At 41.3% G+C, this 21,559-nt stretch overlaps 1 protein-coding gene across 4 annotated transcripts in view; it reads left to right on the forward strand.

The window, feature by feature from the left end:
* The first annotated feature begins 4,598 nt into the window (after positions 1 to 4,598).
* Positions 4,599 to 21,559, forward strand: part of ASB11 (ankyrin repeat and SOCS box containing 11) — a 29,013-nt gene continuing 12,052 nt past the window's right edge. Inside the window, exons 1-3 of one of the 4 annotated variants that reach the window (XM_052662988.1) lie at positions 4,599 to 4,801; positions 13,424 to 13,503; positions 18,588 to 18,695. In XM_052662988.1, coding sequence (XP_052518948.1) covers positions 4,621 to 4,801; positions 13,424 to 13,503; positions 18,588 to 18,695 — 369 coding nt within the window. In that variant the 5' untranslated portion in view covers positions 4,599 to 4,620. Of the gene's footprint in view, positions 4,802 to 5,660; positions 5,866 to 9,879; positions 10,090 to 13,423; positions 13,504 to 18,587; positions 18,696 to 21,559 lie in introns of those variants that run through there. The other 3 variants (XM_052662989.1, XM_052662990.1, XM_052662991.1) reach the window with 3 other exon arrangements.

The raw sequence follows: 21,559 nt of genomic DNA on the forward strand, positions 1-21,559 counted from the left end.
CTTGAATAAAATGGGCTGTCAGCAACCAGCCTGTTTGAAGCACCTGTCATGTGTTGAACTAGATGCTTCCTGCGTTAGGAACCAGGGGATGCATTCATTCCTTGTTGATCACTCAAATAAATAGCTCACTTCGTCATAGTCATTTTTGACATGAAGTGGTAAGATAGCCACCACGCCAAAAATGCTGATGGTTTTTAATGCCAGGAAAAAATTGCCTGCATACTCCGAGTTCTTCTCTGATCGTGTTGGATGCATTCTCCTAGGTCAAGCCTTTGTCTTCAGTTGTATGTATGAAAATGCTTCTTGCTTTTTAAATACTAGGGACCGATCCCACTGTTGATGATAGTGCAGAGAAACCCTCCACGTCTCTCAGTGCATAATTTAGTCCTCTGTCAATGCCTTCGTGTTTTCCGAGCAGAATGTACGAGGTGTGCCATCTCAAAATCAGCTGCTACCCCGGATCTTTGATAGAAGTCACCTCCCTTCACTTGTGGCCTAGCTGATGCCTGATAAGTATTGTCAGTGTGCAGAAGTCTTGACCCCAGAATGTTTTGTTTATAGCCAGTTGAGTCTGAAAATTTTAGGAACACAGTCTCTTTGTGGATGGATGTTTTTAACTATAATCGTTGTTGCCCAGAGCCATGGGTTTTTAAACCCCAAATTATCCACATGGTGTGTCTTATTAATTCTTTGAACTCCTTATTAGAATAAATTTTTGTGATAAAGGACTGTGAAGTCACAAGAATGAGGCACTGTGGACGCGCTAGTTAGACGCTGGCAGTATTGTGATTCTTTACAGAGTTTTTTTTTAATTACAACATTCACAGAACTTTTAAAAAAGTATCTTAACATGTCTGTTAATTGGTTGCCACTGATACATAAGAAATATATCTGTGTTTAAAACACAAATGCAAGAGTACAGTTTTTAATATCTAGAAGTTAGGGGTTCTTTCATGAAAGAAAAATAGACTGACCCAAATCATTCAATTTCACTGGGATTTTTAGGCATAGAAACTGGGTTATATAAATATGAAATAAACAGTGCCAGTATTCATGATAAAGCGGGGAACTATATAACATTTGGTTTTATTTTGTTCATTAATTTTTAAAGGCATACTCCTGTTTTTTCTTGTTTTATTTTTTTCTTAGTTTTTTTCTTCAAAATTTTCATTTAACTATTAAACTGCCATTTATTTCACATGGAAATAGGGTTTAATGTTCTTGCATGAAAAATAGTAAGTTGCATATTTTCCTTATTTTCTTCTTTAATAAGTGGAAGTAAATTTGCTTGTTCTAGTACATCTGAATTTTCAGGCTTCCTGAATACCTTAATTGTAACTGTCAGTGTTGCACTGGTCAATATGTGGAAACATATTGTTCTACCCTGCTACTTACATTTATTTGAAAGTGAACTTGCAGTGATAAGGAATATATGAAAAATATATTGTGTTTCCTTTGATGTTGCAAAAAGTAGCACATGTAAAACTGATTTATAAAAACACGCTACCTGTCCAAAAATAAAGACCAAAATGACATTTTGACATTTTTCTGAATTTGCCTTGTTTGAGAAACAGAATATTATTAACTAGTTGAGCAATACTTCCCCCACCTACCTACCTCGCATGCTTTTTTTTTTTTTTTCAGTGCAATCTGATGTTTTGCTTAGTCTGTTAGTGAAACAGGAAATATGGAAATATCCTTCAGTTGATTAATTACTCTGTCATCTTTTCTTTCTAGAATATTCTTTGTTTTAATCATGGAATAGCAAGTTCAATTGTGCCTTTGTTTCCTGATCCAAACAAGCCTGTATTTTTCACTTCACTAGAATTACTGTGTAAGACAAATGAATACTTCTGTAAACTATTGTGTATGTGAATTACATAATTATACTCTATATCTTGTAAGCTATTTTAAGAAAAATTGGAATTTTGACTTCATTTATTGAAACCCAGTGTACGTACCATCAGTCCCTGCTTCACCTGCACCCTACTCCCAGGACTGACCTTCCTACATACTTGCCCTGGCCCCAGCTAGTGCTTATTCTAATCTTTCCATCAAACATCTCCACCTGATAGCTTATCAAAGGGCGTGCCCCTGTGCTGTTTCCCTGGTAACTGATGAGCCACCTGACTTCAGTTCCCCTGTAGCTGCTAATCTGCCCCTTCCCTTAGTAGCGAAACCTCCTATCTCCATGTCCTGCCATCCTGCTACCTACAGCACGAATTGGGGTGTCGCTCCAGGACCTTGCTTCAGATGTGTAAGATCCCCCATCTATTAAACCACTGATGTCTCTATCACTGACTCTGGGCTCTTCGATCTTGAGGCTGGGCAAGTACAGGGCTTGGCAGGCCTATGGGGTGCAGCCCAGTGCCCAGCTTCTCCCACCTCCTTTGCTGGAAGCAGTTCCCTACATTGATAAGTTCTTTTTTTTAAAAAAAAAATATTACATAGTTATTTGACTGCTCCAGGTCTTAGTTGTGGCATGTGGGATCTAGTTCTCTGACCAGGGATCAGACCCGTGCCCCTTGCACTGGGAACTCGGAATCTTAGCCACTGGACCAGCAAGAAAGTCTCCAGTGATATGTTCTGGTTTATATTACACCAAAACTTACTTTTAGCTCACTTACGGTATAATAGGTCTGTATTTAGTTTTGCAAAGGTTTTTTGCAGGCCTTTTTGTCCTTCTCTGCATTCTCCAAAGATGTTAAGTTGTATTATCCTGTGCTGGATTTTTAAAATATGGAATTCTGAAAATCAAAGCTGTCTACAGTAGATTTTGATTTGTATTCAACAATCCTTTGGGGAGTTGATTTTCCGTTATCCTTTACACTTGGCTGTGGCTCAGTTATTCTCAGCGGGATGTGGCAGTGGTGGTTTTGCCCCCTGGGAGACATCTGGCAATACCTGGAGACATTTCTGGTTGTTCCAACTGGATAAGAGTGGGGCATTGGCATCGCACACCAAAGAATTATCTGGTCCAAAATGTCAGTAGTGCCGAGGCTGAGAAACCCTGGTGCTCTAGATGGTTTTGCCTTCTTTACAAGATACTCTTAAGTTAACTCGTCATTTCGGTAGCCTTTTACAGCCATCTCAAACGTAGTGCTCAAATATAGTAAAGATAATCTCTTAAATAGTACAAAAGTCGAGCTTCTCACAGCCAGCTTTTCTGGTATGTAAAATGAAAAGTACAGTCATGTTTTAGGTGAAAAAATTAAGTTGGAAACAAGATCAAATAATGTTACGTATTACTAGATACATCACTGGGTAAATGATCGCCTTCTTCCAGAACAGTTGGAGAAAGAAACATGAAAAGAACTAAAATGCTTGTGTTTATGTATTTTGATAGCTTGGCCAGGTAATCTAAGCTTGGTAAAGAAAACCTTGTGTGTTAGTATCTGTCCTTGCCAATGGAAACCACACAAGTCCACACAAGTTTGTGATGGTGTGGAGATACTACACTGAAATGGATACGTTATATATTGTGCCTTGGGGTTGATTCTCATGTCTTACTCTTTCACAGAGTATAGGGAGATAGTTCTTACATAGGGAGTCATTGTAATTTGTCTGAGTGCTAGGAGAAACTCCCATAGTTTTGCATCAAGCATTTATTAAATAAGGTTGATTTAGTTGTCTCCTATAATTTTATCTGGGTTTGTCTTTTCCAATAGGTTGTAGAAATTTATAAAATCTAATATAGCCAAGAATGAAAGAGGACACTTCGAGTTTCTGCATCTGTTTTTCCCAGGTGAGGTATATTATACAAATCAACTTTACTTGTATTGGCCAGCTGATGCATGTTGAAGAGTTAGGGTTACAGGAGAAGTTGTCCAGCAAGGGAAGATACTGATTGATAGAATCTTTGGATACCTCACCCGGAGTATAGGGCATCTTCATCCTTTTCATTGTGAGTCCTCCATGATTGACTAAGCCCACATTTTCGAGAAAGAAGCACCACCTTTCCTAACAATAGGAAGTAAAGATCAGAAATGTTACTAGGGGACTTTGTCTAGGATGAAGCTATTACAGCAAGTGGTCTAATACTTCCAGTCTGGAGAGGCATCCAAGCTGGGCCTTTTATTAAATACTGCTTTAGAGTAAATAGTCTTTTATAACTGGTCATATTTTAGATTTGGGCTTTATAGCCTCAGAATGAAGAGAATATTGAAGCGTTCCAGGGGCTGGTACTTCCCACGAAAAGCACAGAATGTAATATTAGTACTTCTTTTTTATGAACTTCAAATAACTTGCTTCATCCCCGTGGGATCTGAGAGGCTTGTTCTATCTTTCCAATCCTGCCTTTCAATAGAACGTGGTAAAAACTGGAATTGAGGGGTAAAAACGTTTTGGACTTGAATCCTGTTTGTTAAACAACACTGAGGAATGTAGGCCTAGAAATATTGGGTGTTTCTGGTTCGAAGGAAATTTCTTTCGTTCATTTAACATTGCCATGAATGTCAGTGTATGCAGTCGCCAAATCACAGTTAGCTGAGAATCTACAAACTCAGTTCTCCGTAACAGGAGCACAGAGAGCTAGAAGGTTTAAAATAGATGTCATATGATACCAATTATAACTCGGTGAAATTTTGCAGTCCCAAGAACCTATACAGAGTGTAAGCCAAAATGGAGGACGGTTCTGTTTCCTATGGCTTTAAAAACATTTTTATTACAATGTTTGCTACTTTTTTTTTCTTCAAGCTTTTAATTAAAGTGTTCTTGGCGCTCCTAACCCATTTCTATATCGTCAAAGGAAATAGAAAAGAAGCGGCTAGGATAGCAGAAGAGATCTTTGGTGAAATTTCAGGTAAAAATACATGAATTTGTTCCCAATACTTTAAAAGAAACCTCCTAGATAATTCATATGAGTAGTATTTCTAGAAGACAAATTTTATTTATACTTTGTCTTTGAGTATTTTATTTATACTTTGGGTTATTTAAAAAAATTATTTAAAGTAGCAAAGGGTGTTGACTGCACCAATTTGTGAAAGATTTTCAGCTTTTCTGCAAGTTAGTAGTTTCATTAGCAGTTACTATTTAAGAAGTAAACAGAATAGTGGCTTTCTAACAGTATTTTGAGAAACCTCGTTTCTACTAACAGCAAAATTACTTTATAGGATTATTTTCTTAAATATTTTAATCAAATGTTAACAATACATTCTGAGAAAACTTTCCCCAGGAAATGGACTGACCAGTAAAGCAGCCATAGGTATGCTGTCATATATATAGATATAGATATAGATAGATATATATGCTGTCATTTGCACTTTGAATTGCTTAGCCACTTGTCACTGTCAGGGGAAACCCTTTCACTGAATCCATTTATACCCAACACGGTGCAAAGCACAGCAAACATTATTACAATATGAAATGCCAACCTTTGGGCAAAACATTTTAAGTCTCATGCTTTGCAGAATTTAGTCTCTGTTTCTTTCAAGAAATGATGCACCTTAATTGTAGGGAGATGCTGCAAACGTAAATGAATCAGATATTGTTACTGCTGGGACTGCCACTTGATCAGAGGAGGATTTATTCATAAACAGAGTTCCTTATTTCCCTATGTATTTTTAGTGTTCGTAAGGGTTCCAGGGTTACCTCATTCTTTATCTAGTATCCATTTCATCTTGCATCCTGGATTCTCTTTTCAAAATAGACTTACGTTGTGTGATTCCAATACACTAGACAACTTTAAGGACTCTAGGGAACAGCAGCCCTATCCAAAGAGATAAGACCTCCAAAAACAAAGCCTCAGAATGCTTCAATTAACGGGGGAAAATGAGAAGAATCTCGAAGTTTCGGAAAGTGGCAGAAGCCTTGGAGTGTGGAAAGAGATTTCTTTTGGGGATTATATTTGTCATACATTTCAGGGAGGTATGTTGCTTTGACTTGGTTTTTAAAAAAAAGCCTTAAAGTAACTTTAATTTCAAGTTAAATATAATCTGAAAAGCTATTTTCTAATTTAATTTGTAAATCGAGTCAGGGGCTGTCTAAAAGTTGCCATCACACAGTTTTGGTGTTCTCATAGATACATCATCCTCACAGTTTAGGTAAAGTCGGACAGTCAATATCAGCAAGAGCATGTTGAAAACAGTTTTTCTTGGTGCTCGTGTGCATTATTTCTGCCTTTGTGGTCCTCAGTGAAGAACTCTCTGAAGAAAGGTTTATAATAATCAAAACCTTGAGCCGTAATACAATTTTCATAAATATAACTCATTCATTAGCTCAAATATATTTACTTGCTGAAGCTCCTAGGATGATATTCATTTAATTTGCAAATGGCATGGTGTTACAAAAGTCAGAAACATGTTTTTCGATGATCACTAACAAGAAGCAATGGATTGAATAGTGCCTGTTAATTTTGCAGTTTAATTTCCTTCCTTTATACATACATATATATGTGTGTGAGGATGGTATGTTTACTTCTACACATTGCACACATATATAATAGTATATCCAGATTTAGTAAAGCCTTTTATAATGATGTAGGTGGTTATATGTGAGAAACAGTGGTTTTTACATGATTCCAACAGTTTTTTTTTTCTTTTGACACTGTTAATAGTCAGATACTATATATATTTAAAACTAGACATTTTAAAAACCAAGAACAAAATTTTGTCTGAGTGTTCAACTCACACCAGAAATTGACTTCGCTGCTCATTGGTCAGACAAATATTTGTTGGGAAAATATGTGACATTTAATCAGTAAGTCAGCTAATTGACTTACTAAAATCTCAGCCCAAGGTTACCTTTCTTGACTCCGGTAGCGTATTCTGTTTCTGTGAATTATCGTCAGGGCTATCAAAAACAAGGAGAGGCAGTAAAAACGTCAGCCAGGACAGAGTTGAGCCTGCCATAGATCCTAGCACTTTCAGATGCTATACCTAGCACCACATCCCTCATTTAGTATCATTTTTTGGCTGTAAAATTTTTTGTAAAGTGTTTTTTTAATATTCTGGAGTACATCATTCGATACTTTCTTTATGGTTTAAACTATTCCGTTTGTAAATAAGTCATCAGAATTGAGTTCAGGTATGGGGTTGGGTGGTGGTTTTTAGTTTTTTCAGGCTTCTTTGTGTAATTTGTCAATAATAGATATGTATTTTGGAGTTTGAAACATTGTTATTGACCCTTGATATTCTAATACCTCCAGCACCGGATGCCTCACCAGCCCCACCTTCAGCCCACAGATGTTTCTCTAGACACATTCTCTCTCCTGAGGGCTGTGTATGATTTTTCAACCTTTGCTAATTTGGTCAGAACTGAAGCTCTATATTTAGTACAATAACTTGGTCATCAAACTTGATAAAAAATAAAGTGTAGATCCAGGTTGATAATTTGTTATTCACAGCCCTTGGGCCAGACACGTTTCAGGATTCAGGCGTGCAGGGGATACTGAAAAGGATTACACAGTGTGTATACTGGATATTACCACAGCATTCCCAGCAGAGCCTGGAGCTGCCTCCTGCAGTCAGAAGTTTCAATATTTCTATAGTGAAAGTATCAATATTCACACTAAGCAAAAAGACAAATTAAAAATAATAGGTTGTTAAACCTGAGTCATGACCATGTTTTGCTGCCAGAGGATCTTGGATACAACTGGGGAAAGACTTGGTTTTCAGAATTTGGGGAATTTTACAGTTGCAGATAAGAGATAGTGGAATTACACCCTTGGAAAAAAGAATGAGTTCTCTTCTAAGTGTTTTGCCTAAAATCAGTTGTCCTTGTTTTTCTAAATTCAAAGGACTGACTGACCTTGATTTGATGGCCACGCCTCTGCCTGACTCATCACCCTGCCTCCTTTTTCCTGTCCTTCCCACCTCACCGGTTTTTTTCCTGCCTTCAGTCCATTCTTGCCCGGCCCTCCACCTCATCTTGTTCAGTGTCGGTGCTTGTCTCCGCAAGCCTCGGCCCACCCATCCTCTGAGTGGTTATGTATCACAGTGCCTGCTGGCTGTCCCACGTTGGGACTGACAGTCCTCGGCAGGGCTCTGCCACGCAACCTGTCTTCTGCTCAACTCTCTTGACTCCTAATGGGTTCAAAGAAAGCTTCTTTCTGACTCACTACAGAACAGTGTTCACTGACAGTAGTTCATCTCTTGACCAGAGCTGAGTGTTCAAGAGAGAGGGCATTTTAACTCAGTTGTATTATATTTTCGTTAACTGGGGGCATTTCTTATGTCTTTTCCAGTTACCTTTGTTATCCTTAAAATATTATTTAATTCTATTAGGTTTTTATCTGTATCTTGATTCACATGCAAAATTCTCTTGAAATTTTCTTTTTTTGGTAAATGCTGTTGGAGAAGATATTCCTTTATATGATTTTGGAACTTGAATAGAAAGAATAAATATTGCTCTATGGGCACTAGAGATGATAACCAGTCAGGCAATTTTTTTAAAAAAATAAATAAACCAGTCGTCTCAAATACTTGTTGAAATTAGGAAGGGTAAAATTGCAAAAAATTAATAATTGATTTTTATCTTGAATACCTGGAACTTGGACAACCATGTTCTATCTGAACCCATTTTGTTCTTGAAATCTATGGTTTTGGACGTTGTCATGAAACTGTTATTACAAGAGCCTGAGAACCGGAGATATAAATCACATTCTGAGAAAAAGTCAAAGGGGGGAATGAAAAAAGTACTTGAACATTTTCCATACACCTCATCAGGAACAAGTAAACATATTGGTAAAGTAAACTTATCTTCAAAATGTGCCCGTGGCCCTGTGACACAGGAAGCCTGCCAAATAACTAAAAATAGACTGCCTCAGAAGCGAAGGGCTGATTCTTACTTCAGCATTCATTTATTTGGAGAGCTTAGATGCATATTTCCTGAAAGAAATGGAAAAACTCTCTAGCTGCCAAATAACTTCTATCCTCAATTTCTCACAATTAGCTCCAATTTGCAAAACAAGAATGATAAGACCAAGAGACTCTGTTGGGAATTAGAATAGAAAAACAGAAGAGCCCACCATAGCAGAGTTTCTGGAAGAGGGTTTTTTGTGAATACTCTTCAAAGTCCTTTGAAGCAAGTGATGGGAAACAGAGTGACTGCGAAGGTGACTTCCCTGAGAATGGCTTTATTTCCAGTTGGGAAACCGAAATGACTTCCACACTGAAGGCAATCCACTTGATTTATTTCATGTGATTTACAGAGAGAAGAGGCATACAGCAAAGCGTTCCCCACGAGTCAATCTACCAGAAGGATGAGCAGAATGGAAAAAGCACTAGCTCTTAAAACCAAAAGAGGGTGTGTTCTCAATTCTCAAAACCTTGAATTTCAGTCCTGTTTCTGCCACTTAACCAGAAATAAGATCTGAGGTGGAGCAAAGTGTTTGTTGTACATTTGGACTGTTCCCTCCTGTCTTGAGAGCCTAGGGATGGAGTGTCCAGGAGGAAGCAAGTTTAGATAAGTTGGAGCCAGGAAGGAGGGGAGCCTGGCATTTCACTGTAAAGCTGGAAGTCTGTTTAGGCAGGTGACTCACCAAAGTGCCCCTGTGCTCCTCAACTGGGAGTAAGAGAACTGGAGAGTGGTGAGCAGACAAGCCCAGGATCACTGTTCTTTTCCTCCAAGGATCGCAAGGTGGCCTGCAGGCTTGCCTCGGCCTTGCCAGCCTGGCAGGGGAGGGGGGGTGCAGGGACGGCGAGTTGCGGGCATCAGAAGATGCAGTATGGACAGGGGACAGGAGGAGAGGTGGCCAAGGCCAGTATGTAGGCCAGGGGCCTAGGAGGGAGCCCCAGTGTGGAGAGCTAGCATGGGAACCAGGAGCGAGACCTGTCATTGAGGCTCAGTGGGCAAGACTGGCCTCCTCCTAGGCCCCTGGGAAGGTGGGTCCCCATCCCCCTCGCCTCTCCCACTTCCATGGTACCAGAGGAGCTGGCATTTCAAGAAGGAAGTGGGGACCTGTGTGAGAACGTGTTGCCCTTCTTGGGCGGAGAGACAGCCACCTCTTGCCGAGTGTGGGCAGAGGAGTGGAGATGACAGTTTAAATCGGATGGAGCGGTAGACGGGTGGTTTTGAAATCGCTTTCTGGCAGTAGGATATAAATACAGATAAATGCACGAACCATGGTGCTTTTGACTCCAAACACCCCAGGTGAGTCTGGCCCCTTTTGTACTTTGTGGAGATGGGATCATGCGGCATATCCTCTTCTGTGTCTGGCTACTTCATCAGTGTGACATTTTGAGAGATTGGTCCAGGCTGTGTGTGTGGTGTGGGTCTTAGGGGCCTGATGAGTAAGAGAAAGTTACTAGAAATAGGATGAAGTCATGGTTAAGATGCCTGCTTCCTAGCAGGAAAGGGAACATGAAGTCTGCTTGGAGGCAGGTTTTAGATAAGGCCATTTCATGTTGCTATTCTAAGTTAATATTGCTAGAATTATTCTCATAATAGCAAGTTGCCATTTAAATCTTGGTTTTAAGCAAATACTTAAGAGTGCCTTCAGGTGACTCGGGTTGACTGGTTATTGTTAGGACACAAGAATAACCAAGCCACGGCTGTGGGTTTGCTTTTTACATTGGCCAGGGCACTGAGTTGCCATCCATAGGGGAAGACCACCCTGCCAACCCCAGTGGTTGTCCATCTCTGAGTGCAATGAGGTGAGGGCGATACGTCTTAAATTGAATGAGATGGAGATGTAGTCAAAGAAAACCAAGGCTGACTATGGAGGATTCTTTGCATACATTATCTCATTATTCCCAGCTTATGCAAATGATCAGTATCCAAAGAGATTTAAAAATCCACTCATCAGCTTAACTGACTCACGAACAAGCGGAGATAAAAACATAATATATTTTCAGGTTAAATTTTCAGTCTGTTTTTCTTATTAGAAAAAGCATTCTACATATCAGGAATATGTAATTCACCAGTGATTAGATAGATGAGATAGATATAAATAGATACAGTTTTTATTTTGGAACTAAAATACAAAGAATTCCCACTTCTCTCTGCCCAGTCTACATTCACATTTACCCAACTGTCCTGTTAATAATCCTTGATACAGATATATATCTGTAGAGAAATAGAGCACCAGATGGGTCACCAAATCCCGCATTCAGCCCATAGATATTTCTGTAAGCACTATCTTTTCATATATTGAGAATATTTCACATTTTCATACCAGTTGCTCTAATTGCTCCAATTTCAATATTACCCTTTAGAGCCCACTCTAGTGGATCCAATCCAGGCAGCCATATTGTCTTTAGATGTCATGTCCCATCAGCCTCCTTCAGTCTGGTTACAGGCCAGTTATTTTTGAGAATGTCCCTCAGTTTGAGTTGGTTCTCGGTGTCCTCATAATTAGACACAGGCTATGCGTTTTGAGTAGGAATGTTCCAAGTGGCGCTGTGTTCTTTTCACTGTGTTCCCTCCCGTAGTACATGATGTGGCTTGTCGCATTGCCTCAGATGGCACACTGTGCCAGTTGGTTCCATCACTTCTCAGGTTAACTTTGATCTCCCCAGGCAAGGTGGTGCCTACAATTTTGTTCAACTGTACACCTACCCTTGTTCCCTTGATAACTATAATTATTCTGTGGGGAGAACATTTAAGGCCGATTTTATGATTTCTCCTACGTGTCTCAAGTTGGTGTTCTACTATGAGGAAGAGCTTTCTCTTCTCCCTATTAATATATTTATATCAGTGAGGCCTTAGAGATTCCCATTTTTGCTTAGGTATAATCATGACTTATTTTCATGGTCAAATCGTCCTGTATTTGGCCAGTGGAATCCTCTTCAAGGCACTTTCTCTACTTTTTAACATTCCCAATCATTCATTGAGCACTTACTTTCTGACAAGATATTTGTAGCCCATCTTATATCTTTCCTGGCTTGGCCTTGGAATCAGCCATTTCTCCAAGGAGTTCTGGTTAGGTTTCTTAACAACACAGACAGTGCTAATCTGTCTGTCTGTCAAAATACACCTGTATATATCTAACTATGAAGTAAAGTAAAGTAAAGTGAAGTTGCTTAGTCGTGTCCACCTCTTTGCGACCCCACGGACTGTAGCCTACCAGGCTCCTCCATCCATGGGGTTTTCCAGGCAAGAATACTGGAGTGGGTTGCCATTTCCTTCTCTAATATCTAACTACAGGTATAGATATATTGATACATCTGTAGAGAAATAGAGAACCAGATGGGTCACCAGATCCCACATTCAGCCCATAGATAGTTCTGTAAGCACCATCTTTTCATATATTGAAAATTACATTTTTGTACCAGTTGCTCTAATTGCTCCAATTTCAATACAACCCTGTAGAGCCCATTCTAGCTTTTTCCCTTTTCATAACCCAAAGGGTTAGAGAAAATAAAAATCTGGTGGGATTTTTTTTTTTTTTTTGGTCAAGGTTGCAGATATGGGAAAGTCTGAGTTCTTAGCACCATCAGGATCACCTGGAAAAGGGTGATAAGATAGACTCTTTGTGTTAAATGCAAACTGTATGACATGCTTGACAGTGTACCAAGAACACAGTTATTGGCAGAAAGGCCAAATTTTGCAAACTGGTAGAGATTTTCTTCCAAAACAAATGATTGCCTTTGGCATGTTTCATAGAAGGTTGCTTCTCAAATGCACATTTAAGCAGGTTAGTCTTGTTTCTTGACAAGCAATTACAAGAAAAATATATTTGTAAGGCAGTTCTGAGGTTGTTTCTTAGAGCCCTACCCTACTGTGTGTACTTATTAATCATACATTTTCTTGAGCACCTAACACTGTGGATGTACTTTATCAGTCTACTTAGAGACCACAAAAACCTGCTAAATACTAGATGACTGTTCCCCCGCTTTACAGATCAGGAAATTGAGGTTCAAATGATTTTTGTAACTTGTACATTTTGCCAGAGAGAGTGATTGAGGCAAGACCTGAACCTAGGCAGTGGGGCTCCACTGGCCCCATGCTTATCCATCACATTCAAACTGCCTGCCATAAACTTTTGGAGAATTATGTCATCTGAGCAACAACATCCTGCATAATGATAACAGATTGGCTTCATTACCAAAAGGAAAGAATTATCTAGGGGATTTCAAACAAAACCGTTTTCCCTGACCCCTTAAGATTATCCTTTCTGGCATATAGGATATTGAGTCTTAGGGTAGAGGTGAAGGTGGGGCGGGAGGCAGGGGCAGAAGGAAAGTGGGAAAGTTCATGAACCAGCTTTGTCCTTCATTTTGCCTATTCGGAGTTACTGGATTCAATCACTGGGCAGTATTTATTTGAATGAAATGTATTCCTCAGGAAAACTGCCCCCAGAGCCAGAGAGATGGTCTGTGCTCCCTGTCCACCCACAGCACCACACCCCTGTGTCACCTGAGAGTGGCTGACCAGAACACCTTATGCAGCTGCCAGCTCCCCACCTCTTCCCTCAGACCTCCTGTCCTCACAGTAGGAGGAAGAGTACTGCTGATCTTGACTCTGAGCTTGATGTGTATTTCAGATTGCTGGGCTGATCGGTCTCCACTTCATGAAGCGGCAGCTCAGGGGCGCCTACTGGCCCTGAAAACTTTAATTGCACAAGTAAGTAAACGAAAGACTTGATCCTTTGTGCTTGTGCTATAATCAGGCTTTATTCTTAATCAGCTTGAAAGGTAGCAGGGATATTGCTGGCTCCATCTGGGTCCCAGCACGGCTGTTGTAGATGGATGTATCCTCTCCCAACTCACTGTTTGTTCCTCCTGCCTCTCCTTTCTTGGGGAACTGGCTGATTTTCGGCTCATTTCCATCCCTCCCCTTCTGGGTCTCTTTTTCGCATCATAGAACGTTTCCCCATGAGGCTCATGGAGGATGCTCTCAAACTTATATTGCACTGACTCACCTTATTCTCTCCCATTGTGCCTTAATAATAGCAGCCTTGAAGTTGCATTTATCAGCTATTGTTGTGCAACAAAGATCTTGAAACATAGTGGCTGAAAAGGACAAACACTTAGATTCTCGTGGTCTCTTTAGACTGAGGAGCAGCTTAGCTGGATGGTTCTGGCTCCAAGTCTCTTGGCTCCAAATCTCTTAGAGCCAGAACCAAGGTGGTTCAGGCTGCAGAGTGTCAACCAGGGCTGCAGTCATCTCACAGCTTGACCAGGGGAAGGATCTGGTTCTAACCTCACTTAAGAGGTTGTTGGCCATTTTCAGTGCCTTGATGCATGGGCCTCACCTTGGGACCGTGTCACAAGATGGTAGCTGGCTTCTTCCATAGACATGAGAGACAGCCTAAGAAGGAAGTCTCAGTACATAGCCTGTAGCCTATCTCCAAAGTGACATCTGATTGCTTCTGCCATATTCTCTTCATTAGCTGGGAGTCAGTAAATCCTGCCCACACCCAAGGGGAGTAGAGTATACAAGTGAGCCAATACCAGGAGGCAGGAGCCATCTTGATCACTAGGAGCCATCTTAGAGGCTCACTACCTGATGATCCACTATTTCAAGAGCAGACATGAAATAGGTCAACAAGTGGGTAGATGTTACTCCTTAGGAAAGATTTATTCAAATCAGTTACTAAGGCTGTTTTATTTATGGCTATCCCTAGGAGAAGGCAATGGCATCCCACTCCAGTACTCTTGCCTGGAAAATCCCATGGGTGGAGGAGGCTGGTGGGCTGCAGTCCATAGGGTCGCTAAGAGTCGAACACGATCAAGCGACTTCACTCTCACTTTTCACTTTCCTGCATTGGAGAAGGAAATGGCAACCCACTCCAGTGTTCTTGCCTGGAGAATCCCAGGGATGGGGGAGCCTGGTGGGCTGCCGTCTGTAGGGTCGCACAGAGTCAGACACGACTGAAGTGACTTAGCAGCAGCAGCAGCACCGTGAATATAGTAAGTATCTGTGAGATTGATGAAAGCATCCACAGTCCATTACTTTGTTTTAGAGTCTATGTGTGTACAGAGGAAGTAAGTCATTAGAGCTTTTTTCCCCACATCCTAGGTACCACCAAAGCTGGCTTTCTTATTTTGAATAGAAACAGCTGGACACACTGCTCTTTTTCTCTGTGTGTGTGCCTTTTTTTCCTTTCTCCCTTGAGTTGTGTTACTTCTTAAGAAAGTAGAGGCAAAAGGGAAACAGTACTGCCAGTTGAATGGACTTTGCACTTGATTTTATCACTTGCTCATTTATTTTTAAGTACTTATAATTTATTTGGTTCGATTTTTTCCTTCCAGTTTTATTGAGATATAATTGGCCAAGAGCCCTGTATAAGTTTAAGGTGTACAGCATAATGATTTGACTTACACACGTCATGGAATGATTACCACAGTAAGTTTAGTGAGCATCTGTTGTCTCACACAGATCCCACACTGAAAAAATTCTTTCCCTTGTGATGAGAACTTTCAGTATTTACTCTCTTAACTTTCATATATAACACACAGCAGTGTTCATTCTAATCATCATGTTGTACATTACATCCCTAGTACTTATCCCTGGAAGTTTGTACGTTTTGACTCCCTCCATCCAGATCTCACCCCCACCCTCTCCTCTGGTAACCACAAATCTGATCTCTTTTTCTGTAAGTTCACTTGCTTTTGAAGTGTAATTGACCTACAACACTATGTTAGTTCCTGTTACAGCACATAGTCATTTGCTCTTTCTATACATTTCAAAATAATTACCATGAGAGGTCTAGTTACCCTCTGTCACTAACGATATTACAGAATTATTGACTATATTTCCCATACTGTACGTTTCGTCCCCATGACTCATTTGTTTTGTAACCGAAGGTTGGTACTTCTTAATCTATGTCATCTGTTTCTCTCCTCCTCCTCAGTCATTAAGCACTTAAAATGTTACTTGGTTGGAATATTTTTACTATGTGACATATTTACATAGCTTAAAAATTAAAATGATAGGAACCTCCCTGGTGGTCCGGTGGTTGAGACTCTGGACTGCCAGTGCATGGGGCATGGGTTTGATCCATGGTCGGGGGCTGGAGTCACGCGTGCCACACAGACAAAGAAAAGGAAAATCAAATGACAGAAGAGCATACACAGTGAAAAGTCGTGCATTCACTTCCTTCCTCCAATCTCCCCACCTCAATATTTTTATTAGTTTTTGGACTGTAACCATCCTCTGTGCGTGGAATTTTCCAGGCAAGAATACTGCTGGAGTGGGTTGCCATTTCCTACTCCAATTAGTAAATATACTTTTTCTTTTAGAACACTTTTAAAGAAGAGTTGCAAAGATAGTACACAGAGTTCCAGCATACCCTTCACTCAACTGTACATAACCCTGGTAACTAGTCAAAAATATGAAATGAACATTAGTAGAACACCACTAACTAAACTACAGACTACTGGGATGACACCAGTTTTCCCACTGAGCTCCTTTTTCTTTTCCAGGATCCAGTCCAGGCTATCACATTGCTTTTAGCACTTTATTTTTAACTGTACTTCAAAAGCATGTTGGTTTCTATAGTGTCCTACAAAATGTAAAGAACATTCTTCATGGAGAATTTTTCACCTTTTCCATAGCACATCCGTCTTATTTACCCTTACACACTGGTAAACATTCTATTTTCTACTCTGTTTTACATACAGATAGTTTGATGTGCTATGAGCAAAGCATTAAACCAAGGATCAGGAGCTTATGATGATCACACCGGCTGTCACCGACAGCTTGGGAACCTCAGATCTTACCAGTAATTTGAACTCTGCTCCTCCGTTTTCTCATGTGATTCTCTGTAGCTCATCTTTCAGGCCTGTCCACTATTTCTTGTTGTTCAATTGCTCAGTCATGTCTGACTCTTTGTGACCCCATGGACTGCAGCACACCAGGCTTCCCTGTCCATCACCAACTCACGGAACTTGCTCAAACTCATGTCCATCGAGTTGATGCCATCCAACCATCTCATCCTCTGTCGTCCCTTTCTTCTGCTCTCAATCTCTCTCAGCATCAGGGTCTTTTCTGATGAGTCAGCTCTTTGCATCAGGTGGCCAAAGTATTGGAGCTTCAGCATCAGTCCTTCCTATGAATATTCAGGACTGATTTCCTTTAGGATGGACTGGTTGGATCTCCTTGTAGTCCAAGGAACTCTGAAGAGTCTTCTCCAGCATTGTACAAGTGCAGGGATTCTGAGAGTTTGCACAGGATCAATGTTTTTTTCCCAGCACACTGCTGCCACCTTGTGGAATTTTTTGGGCCAAGCTCCAGGGCTTGCGGGATTCTGTTTGCCCAAGCAGGGATTGAACTGGGAGCGAGGTTGGAGGGGGCACTCGGCAGTGAAAGCGTGGAGTCCTAACCACTGGTCTGCCAGGAAATTTCTTGTGGACTACTTTTTAACATGCTGTAGTTTTTATTTTCTTAAAATGAAAATATATATGGGAAAAGGAAAAGAAACCTTGTATTAGATATCCAATTGTAAATACATAGCACATCTCTGGGGTAGTGACGTCACATTCAGGACATAAACATAGACAGACCAGTGAGGCACAGTGGGCAGTCCCAGCTGCTGGCCGCTGGAGGGATGCAGCCAGCACCATGGAGGTCTGATAAGAGGGGTGGGAACAGATTGGGCTTTGGGGTTCAGGATCATGCACTAGGTTTTGGAGGGTTTCAGTTGTGCTTTTGATAAGCACAACTTGACTGGGTCCTGGCAGAACCTAAATGCTTTTACAGACTAACAGTGGTGATCATGAGGAAGTGGTAAGGGCTAAGTTGTTAGAATCAAGACATGGGGATTTCCCTGGCAGTCCAGTGGCTGACTCCGTACTTCCAATACAGGGAGCACGGGGCGCAGGTTCAGCTCCTGGTTGGGGAACTAATTCCCAGATATCACAGTGCAGCCCCCTCCCCTGCCAAAATAGAATCAGGGCATGAAGTCAGCTCTGGCTGGCAGCTAGGTTGAGCCTAGCATCTCTCACGTGGACTCCAAGGGGAGGAAGGTGGAGCACAGCAGGATGCGGAGGGCAGATGTGCTAGGACTGGGCGTAGATGTTGGGATCTGAGAAAGGAGATGAGTATCAGTGGAGGTGTGACGGTCAGCATCACTGCTGCTATGGCACTGGAATCCCGGGAGCACCGTCTGCTTTGCTGACTACTCTTGAGCCTGAGCGGCATCTTTCTGTGCCAGATCCGGTTGTACCCCCCACCCTGGGACTCTGCCACCTGGATCGGAACGACTCCACATGTGACAGGAGGAGGAAGAAAGGGGAAGTGGGTAGATGAGGAAGACGAAAAAGTATGAGATGAAGGGAAGAAGAAGGGAGCCAGAAAGTCCTTGATTACCAAACAGGGTGCATGTCTTACAGGGACCAAAGTGACTGTCAAGTCTGTTTAGCTGTGGAAGGTCTACAGCCAGTATATGAATAGCAGGGTTCTGGCTGGGTTCCTCCACCCCACCACGATTTCTGTCTCCCCACTAAGCTTTTAGAGGAGAGATATCCGTGTTATAAGTTTTGAAGCCCCAAATGCTGGCACATCGCCTGGTCCAGAGTGCTGAATGAACTTTTGCTGAATCAGTGAATCAGAGGCTCCTAGCCATGTTTCGATTTCCCTGGTCATGGCCTCTACTCCTCTCTAGATGGTATCTGCGGTCTGAACACTCCACCAACAAGACCCACAACCTTGTTTCCATTCTTACTGCTGACACAGCCTTTAACCCACTTCTCTCCAAATTGTAGGGCGTCAATGTGAACCTGGTAACAATTAACCGGGTCTCTTCTCTCCATGAGGCGTGCCTTGGCGGACATGTGGCCTGCGCTAAGGCCTTACTGGAGAACGGTGCCCACGTGAGTAGCAGCCCTGCCTGCGGGTTTGGTGCCCTGGGACAGCTCCTAATCCCTAAAGACCCATCACCTTCCAGAATGCGCTTATCTGCGGTGGGGTGTGCAGGCCTGGCCCATCTGGGCGCATGTTCTTGGATGGTCAGGAAAATACTGCTGGTATATTCCTTTCTTCAGCCTCTTTAGTAGTAGTAGTTTAGTTGCTAAGTTGTATCCAACTCTTTGCAACCTCACAGACTAGCCCATCAGGCTCCTCTGTCCATGGGGTTCTCCAGGCAAGAATACTGGAGTGGGTTGCCATTTCCTTCTCCAGGCGATCTTCCCCACCCAGGAATCGACACTGGGTCTCTTACATTGCAGGCAGATTCCTTACCGACTGAGCTATGGCCTCTATGTTCCTGTGCAAATGTTCAGATGAGGTAATTCACAGAATTCATTCAAAACTGATATTAATTTGGGGGTTAAAAAAAACAGCCTGAGTGAAAGTCATTTGAAAACTGATCTTGGAAAATTTATTTTAAAAACCTTTAAAAGAACACATTTTAAAAGAACAAAAACCACTTTTAATTCAGCATTATACACCCACAACGATTTTTATTGAGCAAAATTAGCAGACTAAATGAGCTTGTAATAAAATAGTACCATGGAAAAGCAGTACAAAGTGAACTTTATTTTAAAAGTCTCTCCTTTTCAAGGAGTGACTGAGGGGCTGTACAGATATCAGAATAGAATTATGAATTTAATACTTGTGAAAATCTCAGTGACCTTTAGTTACCAGATACTGATTTTTAAAAATTTTTATTGGCGGATATGATTTACAGTGTTGCATTAGCACCAGATATTGTTTTGATGTTAATTTCATTTTTAAACTCAGCCCTTATATTCTTTTCTTTGTGAACTGTAACATTTTTAAGTGCTTAATGAAGATATGTCTTTGCGTTTTATATGGAAGTTGGTTTTCTACTTGTAGAACTGAATGTAACAGTCGTCCTTAGGCAAAGTGATTTTCCTGATGCCACAGTGGTTGTGTATGTTCATTAGGTTGTGCTTCTCTGAGGGCAAGGTTGGGTGGGGGCCATTTCCTGTCAAGCTAGGTCACTGGAGTCACAGGTGAGAAATTGAGGAGCCTCTTGGAGGTTCTGTGGGGGACAAAGAAAGGAGAACAACATGGTCTCTTGTCTTTGGCAGTCTCGTGAGGTAACAGTCAGTAAATATTATCTTCTTTAACATTCAGATCAGAATAAGAGAGGAATAAGAGAAACTTGATTTATCAATAGAAAATTCCTCAAAATGGGCAGTTCCACAGGTATCTCGAGCTTGGTGCATCCGAAACTGTGCTTATCATGATCTTCCCTCTAGGACCGGCTCCTCTTCTTGGATTTGCAGCCTCAAACCTGAAGTCATCTTCATTCTTCCATCTCCCCATCTGATTAATCACAACATCCCAGGAATCCCTAGAGTGTATGAATTTACCTACACTTGTCCCTGTCCTTGTCTGTCTCTGCCATCTTAGTATCTTATTTAACTTTCCAATTCAACGGGGGCTATCCTGGCACTGTGGGGAAATACCTTGTTTCTGAAACAAGACAATTTAGGATCCTGTTGATCACAAGCATATATCCTTAGTTGTTGAGGCAAAATGGTTTGACATTCAACCCTCATTGTCCTATATTTCAGTCTTATCAGAGTCTCCCCACTGAATGCCTTGATTCCGGAATGTTCTTTTCAATCTGTTGCTAATACTCAAAGATGCCTTCCAGCTGTGCTGGTTCTCACAGGCCTCTCAGATCGCTGGAAGGCACTGAGGTTGGTTAAAGACACCATGGGTTGTTTTTTTTTCCCACTTAATTTATTTATTTTAATTGGAGGCTAATTACTTTACAGTATTTTAGTGGTTTTTGCCATACATTCACACAACTCAGCCATGGGTGTCCTCGGGTCATCCCAGTGTACTGGCCCTGAGCACTCTGTCTCATGCATTGAACCTGGACTGGAGATCTGTTTCACATATGAGAATATACATGTTTCAGTGCTGTTCTCTCAGATCATCCCACCCTCGCCTTCTCCCGCAGAGTCCAAAAGACTGTTCTTTACATCTGTGTAAAAACACCATGTTGGTGGCTATTTTCTTTGTGTGTTTTGCCTGGTCACAATCTCTTCAGGAGTCATTTTGGCATATGCAGTTTGTGTGGATTATAATAGACCAGAAAGGAAATCTGTGGCAAGAAAGAGCTATGGGGGAATCACTGAGGAGATTTTTTTGTAAGCACAGCTTCTGGGACCTTACGCTAGATGATTTTGGTAGTACTTTTCATTCCTGACCTGTTTGTTCATGATTGGGAGGGGGAGTCAGCTCCATATGAATGGAAAGCGGAAATAATTGTTGTTGCAGATGTTTATTGAATGCTTACTGGGCACCAGGCAATGTTCTAGGTGTTTCATATATAGGAACTCAGCTGATCCACCCAATAACCTTATGAGGTCATTTCTTTTTATGGTCCTCATTTTACAGATAAGGAAACCCAGGCACTGGAGGTTACTATCCCAAGCAGGATCTCTGAGCACACAAAAGAGAGCTGGGATCTGAACACCAGCCATAGTTGTTCCAGAGACCGTGTTCAACACCACAATATAGGATCACTCCTTAACAGCCAGGAGGCTCCTAAGAAGCTCTAGAGTACCTCTGAATACATTTAAAAAACTGTCCCCTTTTGCCCCACTTGTGATGCTATTTATCGGTGACAGTTGATAGACTACTGGTACCTAAAAAACAATTCTGTAAAGACATAGAGTTGTCTCACTCATTGACCAGCATGGCACGTTTCCCCACGCAGTTACATAAGAATGCACGCTGGGAGACGGTGAGAAAG

The sequence above is a fragment of the Budorcas taxicolor genome, chromosome X (assembly GCF_023091745.1).
Source record: "Budorcas taxicolor isolate Tak-1 chromosome X, Takin1.1, whole genome shotgun sequence".
NCBI classification, from domain to species: Eukaryota; Metazoa; Chordata; class Mammalia; order Artiodactyla; family Bovidae; genus Budorcas; species Budorcas taxicolor.